The sequence below is a fragment of the Stegastes partitus genome, unplaced genomic scaffold (genome assembly GCF_000690725.1).
Source record: "Stegastes partitus isolate 25-593 unplaced genomic scaffold, Stegastes_partitus-1.0.2 Scaffold1487, whole genome shotgun sequence".
NCBI lineage: Eukaryota > Metazoa > Chordata > Actinopteri > Pomacentridae > Stegastes > Stegastes partitus.
Genome location: NW_007579218.1, coordinates 44,903 through 55,608, shown reverse-complemented (window position 1 = coordinate 55,608; position 10,706 = coordinate 44,903). Strand labels below are relative to the sequence as shown.

At 38.7% G+C, this 10,706-nt stretch overlaps 1 protein-coding gene across 1 annotated transcript; it reads left to right on the top strand.

Moving 5' to 3' along the window:
• The first annotated feature begins 349 nt into the window (after positions 1–349).
• Positions 350–9,458, top strand: LOC103370831 (cadherin-like protein 26). Its single transcript, XM_008299999.1, has 20 exons — positions 350–510; positions 1,270–1,389; positions 1,506–1,652; positions 1,771–1,912; positions 2,039–2,214; positions 2,346–2,477; positions 2,584–2,766; positions 3,260–3,588; positions 3,699–3,841; positions 3,931–4,155; positions 4,289–4,516; positions 4,688–4,806; positions 5,049–5,138; positions 5,241–5,369; positions 5,946–6,056; positions 6,204–6,260; positions 6,476–6,574; positions 6,671–6,727; positions 6,842–6,889; positions 7,000–9,458. The coding sequence occupies exons 1-20, from the start codon at positions 475–477 to the stop codon at positions 7,276–7,278; spliced, it is 2,850 nt and encodes a 949-aa protein (XP_008298221.1). The 5' UTR covers positions 350–474; the 3' UTR covers positions 7,279–9,458.
• The last annotated feature ends 1,248 nt before the right edge of the window (positions 9,459–10,706 follow it).

Here is a 10,706-nt window from a genome sequence, read left to right as displayed (position 1 = left end):
TTTCATATAATATCAAATCAAACAATTTGAAGCTCCACTTGTATTGTGATGTGGCTGTTTTTAAAGTACTTTTGTCAACCTAGAAAACATTTCTCATCTATTTTATCCACTTTGACTGTGTACATCTTGTTTTACTTGTGCTTCCATTGACATGGAACATGTAATCACACTTTGTAATCACATTTAAAACGGAGCTTCAAAGACATAATAATCAAAGCTGTGTCACTACAGACAGTAACGTATTCTGATTATATTCCTGGGAACACACACGTAGACGTAGCACTTTGTGCACGCCCACTTTTGATAAAGTTCCCTAACTGCTTGGCTGAAACTTGTGACATCAATTGTTTTAACACAGCCCTCCCTCTCACAGGTACCTGGATACAAAGCTCGCATTGACATGCAGCTGAGCTTGCAGTGAAAGAAGAGTCTGTGAGGAACTGACTTCTAAAACAACACATCACTGGATACACCATGGAGTCAAAACCCTTCTGTCTTCTAGTCATGCTGGTAAGATTTTGTCTTAGATAGCAGACCTGCTGGTATTTAAATCATTACTTATCTTTGCTCTCTGCTGCGTCAGACTGACTTGTTTTTAAAATCAAATTTTATTCTAAAGACGAAAACGATATGAATAAGAATAGAATGATTTACCACTTTACCCTGTATAATACAGTTTAAGACCTTACAGAACCCTGAGACTTACGTGACCTTTATTTTTGTCAGCATTCAAAAGTAGGTACAACAATTAAGGCAATTTGGAGACTACAAATGAAATCATAAATCACTCATCTCATTAGTGTTGTGGAATTCTTGAAGAGGTTGACGGAGGATGTGGAACCCGACACAGAGAGACACACCGGAGACTCGGACGACTTAGGTTGAAATAAGGTTTACTGATATCAGAAGTGATACGCATGCAGTCCCAGCATCAGTTCTGAGGATTCTCTCGCACCTTCGGTCTTACACCATCCTTCAGTCGGAACCATCTCTAGGTTTAGGGATGAGAGGAAAACAATAGATAGTCTGGCGCCTTGGTGCAATCTGGCCCTGAGAGGCACACAGGGTGTCTTGGGAGTAATAGGGTAAAAGTTCAGTATCACCTCCAGAGGCCTAACTTCTGAGGGGAAAGTCATTTTTCCTTCACAGTTAGCAAATTCTACACCAAGTGATGTTCAGTGTATTAAAAAAAAAAAAAACCTTTTTGGAAATAACAGCCATACAGTACATCCCATATGTACTAATCCAAAGAAATGTGATGTTTTGCAGTGTCTCGGAGTCTGCGTGTCATCTTCAGAAATTTTGCAGCGACAAAAGAGAAACTGGATCATAGACTCCTTTATAATTGATGAGGGCTATAAAGGACCTTTCCCATATTCACTGGGCACTGTGAGTATCTACAGCGAACCGCAACGCGATGATATAAAAAGTGCATGTGATGAGACGCAGGAAGAACGTTACAGATCATTATCATTTGCCGTTGTTGTGTTTTGTGTTCACTGCAGATTGAGATTGAGAAAAAAATCTGGTTATTCAAGATACACGGACAAGGTGTTGATGAAGAACCCCGGAATGTATTAAAAATTGACGATGAATCAGGAGAGATTACTGTCCTTGGCCCTGTGGACTATGAGAAATACAAAGTGTTAAAGGTCAGCAAGAATTTACCAAACATGTCACAGTAATCATTCGGAAAGCATAAATGGTGTGTGTTTGGTAGCGTGGTGGAGGGGGTTGCATTATTTCACAGGTCTCGCCTTTGCACTACAGCTGACGTTTCAGGCGTTGGCTGGCGAAAATGTAATCGACACACAGCTGGGCATTGAGGTAAAGATTAAGGACGCAAACGACAACCCTCCACAGTTTGAGCAGACAGAGTACAAGGTCACCATCAAAGAATCAACAAAACAAGGTAACGTCTTCATTTTCAACAATTTCCTGATGTGATCATCACTGCTACTATTTTAAAATTATCCTTTGTCACAATGAACAAGAATGAAATAAAACAAACAAGTCCTTTCTTCTGACACCCCGACAGGCCACAACGTGATTACCGTTAAAGCAACAGATGCAGACAGCACTGAGGAATATAAAAGCGTGTCATATCAAATAGTCTCAGTCTTTCCTGAACCTCACGACCTGCAATTCTACCTAATCGAGAAGTCTGACACTCAAACTGGAATGATTTCATTTAATGGATGTCTGGATCATGAGGTCAGAGGACTAACTGATTGATGGTGTCAATTAAAAATAAAAAATGTAATCTTTGAACTTTCTTAAATTTGATTAATGTGCATTTGATGTTTAATTTACAGTTAACCTGAGCTGTGTTTTTAACTCTTCAGAGAGCAGAGAAATACAAAATTATTGTGATGGCCAAAGACAACGGAAAGCCAGAACGGCTCTCCAGCTCCTGCACCATCATAGTCAACATAGAAGACGGAAACAACCACATACCCGTGATCACAAAACAGACGGTGAGCAATTATGTGTTTTGGTTACCTCGAGCGCGGCAACGGCCGCTGCTGCCTAAAATACAACAGTTTCAAAAAAACAAACAAAAAAAATTTGTTTTCAACTTAGAATCTAGGAAGTGTGAAAGAAGGAATGGAAAACTTTCTTGTTTCACGTCTGCAAGTCAAAGACGACGACACCAGAGGTACAGCGGCGTGGAGAGCAAAATACCACATCAAAGGAGACGCAGCAAACAACTTCAGAATCACTACCGAAGAGACGACAAACGACGGGCTACTGTATGTGGACAAGGTATTTTTGTGTGTGTGTGTGTGTGTGCGATCACGTCTATTTAAATTACTCAGGTAAATTCATGTAAATAACACAGTGGGGTCTTGGCCTCCATATTTGTTTGGTTGGTTGTCCTACATCTGTTAAATGTGCTCTATAAATACAGTTGACCTGACTTGGCATTACACTAAACTGATCTCTACAAGCTAATTTGTATACACCACAAGATGTTTCGTATCTTCAAAAGCAATTACGGAAAAACTGAGCCACATGCCTTTGACCACAATTCACAGTCATCTTGAATTCCTGAAATGACTGTTGCATATAGGTGGTTGATGCATTGATGGTGGTTATGCAGTTTTATTTATCTACTGTTAATCCTGCTTGTCCGGTGGTTTTAAAAAATTCAAAATGTCTGATCCGCAACAACTATGTTCCATTACTCAACCTCAACTCTTAATAAATCCTTCAAGATAAGATGTTAAATTGTGGCAACGTGTTATTGCTTTTACAGCCGCTGAGCTTTGAAGATGGTCCTTTGAGGAACATCACGATCAGTGTGGAGAATGAGATCCCCTATTCTTTATGCAAAGTGGTGGACCGCAGTTCCTGGAAAGTAGAAACTTTTAGTAGTGCCACATCTGTTGCATCTGCGACTGGCTCAATGCAGATGCAAGGAGCATCCAGCAAAGTGGTGACTGTGACCGTAGAGGACGTCAATGAGGCTCCGGTCTTCGACGAATCTAACAAAATCGCTATGGTGATTGAGAATGGTGAGTCGGGACAATATCTGGAGACATTTACAGCCAGAGACCCTGACGTCGCCAGTGCAAACACATTTAAGTAAGTCATAAGGATACTTCTACATGCCAGTCTTACAAGATTGTGAAGTGTTCTACATTTGTATGTCAATAGAGAAATTGAAAATGTCTGACACAACACGTGTGTTGCAGATATGTCAAAGGGGAGGATCCAGCTGATTGGATTTCAGTGGATCCAGAGACTGGAAAAGTGACCACAACAAAGAGCATAGACCGAGAGTCACCCCACGTTAAAGACGGTGTCTATGTAGTCACAATACATGCTGTTGACGATGGTATGATCTGGAGGAGTGTATGCATTCTGTTCATCATATACGCTTCGTCACATTATTCAAAAGACACAATGTTTGCTTTTGGTCACCAGGGAATCCTGCAATGACAAGCACCGCAACTCTCAGCGTGCAGGTTGGCGATCAGAATGACAATCTTCCATCACTAGCTGAAAGCACATTGGACATCTGCCAGTCTGAAAAACCCTCTCAGGGCAACATCACAGTGTTGGACTTGGATGGGGAACCCTACGGTGGACCTTTCACGTTCAAGCTCCAAGGAGATGTTGAGGGCAAGTGGAAAGTTGAGCCCGCGCAAGGTGAAGTCTAGTTTCACAACTCCTTCGGGGTCCAAAAGTAGCCAAGATCGCATCGCATACGTCTCGTTTTAATCAGTATTTCACAATGACATTTTACAAAATAACTGATTGTGTATTCATTTCGGACGTGCAGGGTTTTCAGTGAACCTGGTGAAAGACAACACAGTTCACTCTGGTGTCTACGAGCTGCCCCTCGAAGTGACTGACCTTCAGGGGGAGACGTCTGTCCACAGCCTGACAGTTACCGTGTGCAACTGCGTCGATGAAACAAGGCCGAACTGTCGTCTGCGAAAAGCTTCTAGCGCCACAGCAGGAACTTTGGCGCTGGGGACCGCTTTTCTCAGCATGCTAGTCTTAGCAGGTGGGTCACATGTTCAGAACACTTATTCTGTTTGATGTGTATCAAGAAAATTTAAAGATTGAACAGTTTTCCCCATTAAATAGTTACACTGAAGTATAAAGTAACTCCTCAGGCAACCCCATTAGGGACATAACACTGTACGTATTTGTGTGTGTGGACTTTACACTTTAGGTTTGCTACTTATGGTATTTCTGATGACTTGTAAGAGAGAGAAAGTACCGTTACCACCTGATGGCTGTGAACAACATCTGATGATCCAAAACACTGAGGAACCAGGAACTGACTGCAGAGTAAATACCTTTGTTATCAAATAACTTGCACTTGCTTATTAGTGTAAGCCAATACAAACACATATGCACGCTGACACACATTTTGGCTGTTGCTTGTCATTTTAAAGTATGCAATTAAACGTGAACGTGCCTATTAAATTAAGAGGCATTTATCCTACAACAGGATTCATTTATAAAATAATGTAAATATAACTGATGACAGTCACTGTGGAAAAACATAAAACTGTGTTCACATGTTCAAGGTGAATTTTGAGTCATCAAAAGGCGGTCAGAATGGGGGACAGAGCCAAACTGTGAAAAAATCTCAAGTGAGAACTTCAACGATGAACCCAGTAAGTAGTGTCATGTAATATGCATTAATGTTATAACAACCTCTCTCTCACCCTCATCTCTTATGAATCATTACAAATATGGATTTTTTTCCCCCCTCACAGGTATTTTTAGGCGGTCAAAACTTGCAGACAATCACTCAGCAAACAACAGTGTCAGGGAGTCAGTCAGCGGAGTACGGCATGTCCCAAACTGACATCCGAAAGCAAGACCAACGGCATAATTTGCAATGGGTAATATTATTATTTGTTATTATCACGACCTGCTATTATACTTTATATTATAGAATCAGGTGATATTTTGGGTGTTTGTATTGTCAAGAAATCTCATAAAAGGACAAAAAACTAAAATAGATTATTGCTATTTATTGTCTGTGTGGGCAAAAAAAAAAAAAAAGAAAGAAAATAAAACTCAAGTATTCTATTTTTATGCTTTTGAACTCCAATTAAGATTTATTTGTTCTTAGCACACCAAACCCAAACTGAAAATCTTTCCCAAAATATACTAGTTAATGTATTCCTGTTTAAGCAATTGCTGCTTAAAAGTAGAGTCCCCCAGATGCCTTAGGATATTGTTTAGCCTTTTACAATAACTTCACAAATAGATTTAAATTAAAACATTGCTTTATTTTCATCTCTTTTCAGAACAAATGACGTTGGGGTTTAAAGTCAAAGAGAACCCCACTTTTAATTTTGTTCTTTTCATAAGATTTTTTGACAAAATTGCTCGCCTTGTTCTTTTCTGAAATTCTATTCAAATTATTTTAACAATAAAGTGCTTTTATGGTTTTTTTCTTTCTTTTTTTTTAGATGGTGAGTGACTCCGCAAGTGAAGGACTACAAGCTCAGACAGAATACTTAAAATGCCAAAGACAAAATTCAATGGAAGCGGCTTTTCTTCGAGGGAACTATAAATACAGGGTACTGAAATTATTATTATTATTATTATTATTATTATTATTATTATTATTATTATTATTATTATTATTATTGTTATTGTTATTATTACTGGGTCATCCTGAGGCCCTTCATATTCTATTCTAACTATTTAAATGCTTGACTTTGCAGTCAATGGGCGCATCATCAGCCATGGGAATGAGACAGCAGAGACAATCTATGCATGAGGTACTGCAATCTACTCTATAAGCTGTTTTCTTTTTAAATTTCTACAGCTGATCATTTTTTATTTCCACAAACTTCAACAGTGAACTCTTACATGTAACACCTTTTGTTATTAGACTTCTATTGCTCTTGTTAGGTATGTTTTAGAAGCTAGAAAATCTGAACAACTATGTACTTTTGATTTTCAAGAGCTTTTGTGTGTGTGTGTTTTGTCCTAGTCGGTGACTGACTCAGTAGGTGAAGGAATGCAAATCTACTCGGGATGCGCACAAGCCCAAGGAAAGAGCTCTTTTTCTCGAGGAAACTTTAAATACGCGGTACTGATATGATTATTATTATTATTGAGCAATCCTGTCACATTTAAGGCTGCTCTTTAAATTCTATTCAAACAATTTAAATGTTTGATTTTCCAGTCAATGGGTGCATCATCAGCCATGGGAATGAGACAGTGGAGAAGATCCATGCATGAGGTACTGCAATCTTACTCTATGAGCTGCTTTCTCGTACGCGTGACATCTGTTGTTATTAGACTTCTGTTGCTGTTGTTGAAAATTCATGCAACTATCTATTTTTAATTTTCAAAGAGTTGGGAGGAATATAACCCACAAACCGCAGGAATCCTGCTAAATAAGGTAATGACAGAATTTTACTCAATCCTGAAACACTAGGGGAGTTCTGCGCTTTTCTTTTTTTTTTTTTTAATGTACTGTCTTTCTTTATTTGCTCCTCGTTAATGTTGTAGCACCTGTACGCTCTCGAGACACCAGGCGAGGAACTGGGTGACTATGCACCCCAAGTGTACGCCGAGGAGGGAGATGAAGAACACGACTTTGAGCTTGATGCCATCTCCATACCTGATGTGCCCTTCGACCTCAACTTGAAACTGGATTACAGGTTCAGTGACCTGGCCTCAGTCTGCATGCCTGGTGACACCACTGCCCACAGCACAAAATCAGAGATGACAACTGTGATCCAGAAGCAAAAAGTCGTAAAATTGATTAACACATCATCCTATTTGTAAATGCTGCAATATTGTATATATTTTTTAATCAAGTCACCAAACCAAGGATAAATGTCACCTTTAGCGTCTTCCTACTCACTCACAACAGGTTGTATCACCTTTGTAGCAGAAAGACACACTCTATGTCTGAAAAATAGCAAAAGTAGACACAACATGGCACCATTGTTCAAAGTTACTTTTATTTTATTTTTAAAAGTCTTTATTTTAGGATTTCCCAGTGTTTCTCTGCTATTAAAAAGGACAGTTACAGAGTAGTCGAGGGACAAATGAATAAAAGGGAGGATCCAACATGGATGTTGCAGTACGCACCAGTTATCCTATATAGCGGAATTTTTGACACCTAACAAAGAGAGTTCAGCCAGCTCAAAAGAAAAATCACAGACAAAACTGTCAATTGGGGTTTTGTTTACTCAAGCATAATAGATATATTTTTGTTTATCGAATGCTCAGAAATGCACAGATTTCTGTTAAAAAAGGGCAACACAGACTCACTGCTTTTCCTGCTCGTGGATCGATCAAGCTTACTGCCGTGCGTAGTCACCACCTTCTCAGCCAGGAAAAACCAGACACTCAAGGGATTGGCCAGCAGCAGGACTCCCTTTGTTGACTTAGACTACTCTGGATATCCAGAGGGCACATTTACACTTTCTATTCTCATTTAAACAGTGCTGATGACGGACACTAAATGAGCCAAAACACTGGCTCGTTAGGAATGGACTTCAAGGAACAGTTTGTTTTTTTAACACATACAAAGAAAAAAATGTAGCAAATGGAAGTGCTAGATAAAAAAACAAACACTGCACTTTTTGATGATCACCGTGAGTTCAGAAAGAGGCACCAGGATTATCATAGTGTCCTAAGGATTATGTCTTTCTCTAGAGGACAAAAGAGTTTTCAACCCTGTAACACCAAGTATATCATATTTGATACATGATTTTTTTTGAGACCTCTACATCATCAGTGTAAATATGACAATTGATTAAAAAACAAAGTTCACACAGAAATATACAGACATGAAAGCTGATTGAAACAGCACTGATAAATGACATTATGTGGACCATAATGCAGAAATGGTGACCTACTATCATTTACAACGGTTACTAAATATATCTTCAAATATGTTTAGTTTGTTTTACCTTTGATTTAGCACAAAAGACATGTGTCACATAATCCTCCCATAATCCTCACTAAGCCATATGTCTGTTTAATTATTTTGGGGACTCATTGCACTATGAAACAGACAATAGATTTAATTGCTACATAGAAATCATGATGAATGACGTGAACATCAAGAATGCACTCTATTTAATGAGGCCAGGTCTTTTTCTGCACGTTTGGTCTTAATGCAAATATTAATAGGATAAAATAGAAGTCACACAGAACTACAGTTATGTAGTCGGGGGTGTGGAGATATGGTTTGGTGACACAGAATCTCAAATCACAGCATTTACACGACTTGACTTGAAGCAGCAAAGTGTTATTTTGTTTTTTACTGTTATGTGTCGTTTATCAAAACCAGAGGCTACATTAACCATTGATATGATTGCCTACAGTAGCAATTGTTTTTTATATTCTGATGTCTTAGGGTTCATTTCAGGATCAGTGTTTTTTATTCATGCTTTGTTTTAGCTTTTGCAAACGGGTCCTTTATCTACTCCGCTCTCTTAGAATTAGGAGAGTCTTGAGGAACTCTGGGGATCCTAAAGGAACCCTGCTTGCTTGGGGAGTTCCTTGGAAAAAGAAAAAGTTTCTGGTGGAACTTTGAATAAGTCAGAACAGGTTTCTGACACTTTACAGCTGCGTTTATGCTTACTTTTATTTATTTGAATCTATTTCTATTTAGGGGTAATGATACTTTTCACAATAACCCCACAAGGTTCTCTTTGAGGCTCTTCTACGTTTAAAACTGACCCCATTATAAGCTGTAAAACTTTTCTCAAAACTTAAAAAAAAATGTTTACAAAAACACACCAAGCTGAACTGCTTTTTCTACAAGAACATTAAAAATGTAAGAAAAAATACATTTTGTGCACATTTGTTTTGAAGCTTGTTATATTTGGTATTGGTTGTGGTTATTGGTTGAAGTGATCTTTTGTTTGTTTGGTTGTTTTTTTGTTGTTGCTGTGACTATAGATGTGGTTGTTTTGGACTTGAAATTAAAGTACACACATTGAAAGGTCGACGTTGTCCGGGTGCTGTTGAGTAATCATGACACAAAACAGATTTAGTAGAGTAATAGCAGACGCTAACCTACTCTAGCATTAAACAAATATGCAGGTGTGTCTTGTGTAAATAAAGAGCTCAAAGGAACACATGATGATAATTCCATGGTGTTTCTAGTCAGCTTTTAAAAGCTTGCCAAACCAGCTTTTGTGTTGGCTGTTTGGACTGTAGCTTAATGAAAGACGTGTGACTGTGCGTGTGTGCATTTGTGTGTGTGTGTGTGTGTGTGTGTTTGTTCAAGCTCGTGCATGCGTGAATTTGCATATAGGCACATATCAATGTATCATGTAAAAATATCTTTATTTACATCGAATCTCACACACACACGTTTACCTGTGTCTGATGCCACTGACTACTTTAACACTAGACCTCTCTAACAAGTATTTTCATACAAAAGTGTCTCACAATTACCACCTTTATCAATCTGTAAAACACTCACTCCTTGTGGTTACACAAAAAATGACTTGTGTCCATGACTATTGTCTAATAAACCATGACACCTGTACAGTAAAAATATTTTGAAGCCCCTCCTCAGGAACTGTAAAGTTGAAGGATGCATCAAAATTCATTTCAAAATTAGACTCACCAAATGTCCAACACCGTCCTGAGTGTTCACCTCGTACTAAAATTAATTCATTTATTGGAGGAACCACCTATCAAAATAAACGACGGCTCCAATTCAAATGCCATTCTTATCGGCTTTATCTCTGCACATAGTTTTTGCTCTTAAATTTAGGTTTCGGTTTTGTAAGAGGGTGAAGAGTGAAAACCTTGGACTTGCAGTGAATGAAGTTTAAGAAAGCAAAAGTATGTTTATGATAAATTATGTGACAAATGGACCGTCCTGTGGCAGCAACATGGAATTCTGTCTGTCAGAAAGTGTAACTCCCCCTTGCTGGGCCTGTAATAACTTGATTTTGCCCCCAAATTTGCCAGTAGTTGATTTTGCTCCAAATTTGCACACTGTACCTTGCAGCTCCACGATGCAGCTGCTTACTTGGGTACATAGCCAGCATGAAGGAACCAGTGGGACACAAACAGGACACTGGGTGAGTGCTGCTTTCCACCTGAAAGTCTTATGCAAGATGATCCAAAACCATGTCTGAAAAAGCAAGGATGAAAAACAACAATGAAAAAGGAAAAACAACAAAGTAAAAGTTAGGCGCGGCTCATTTAAACCACACATGATGATGGCATTAAAGTGA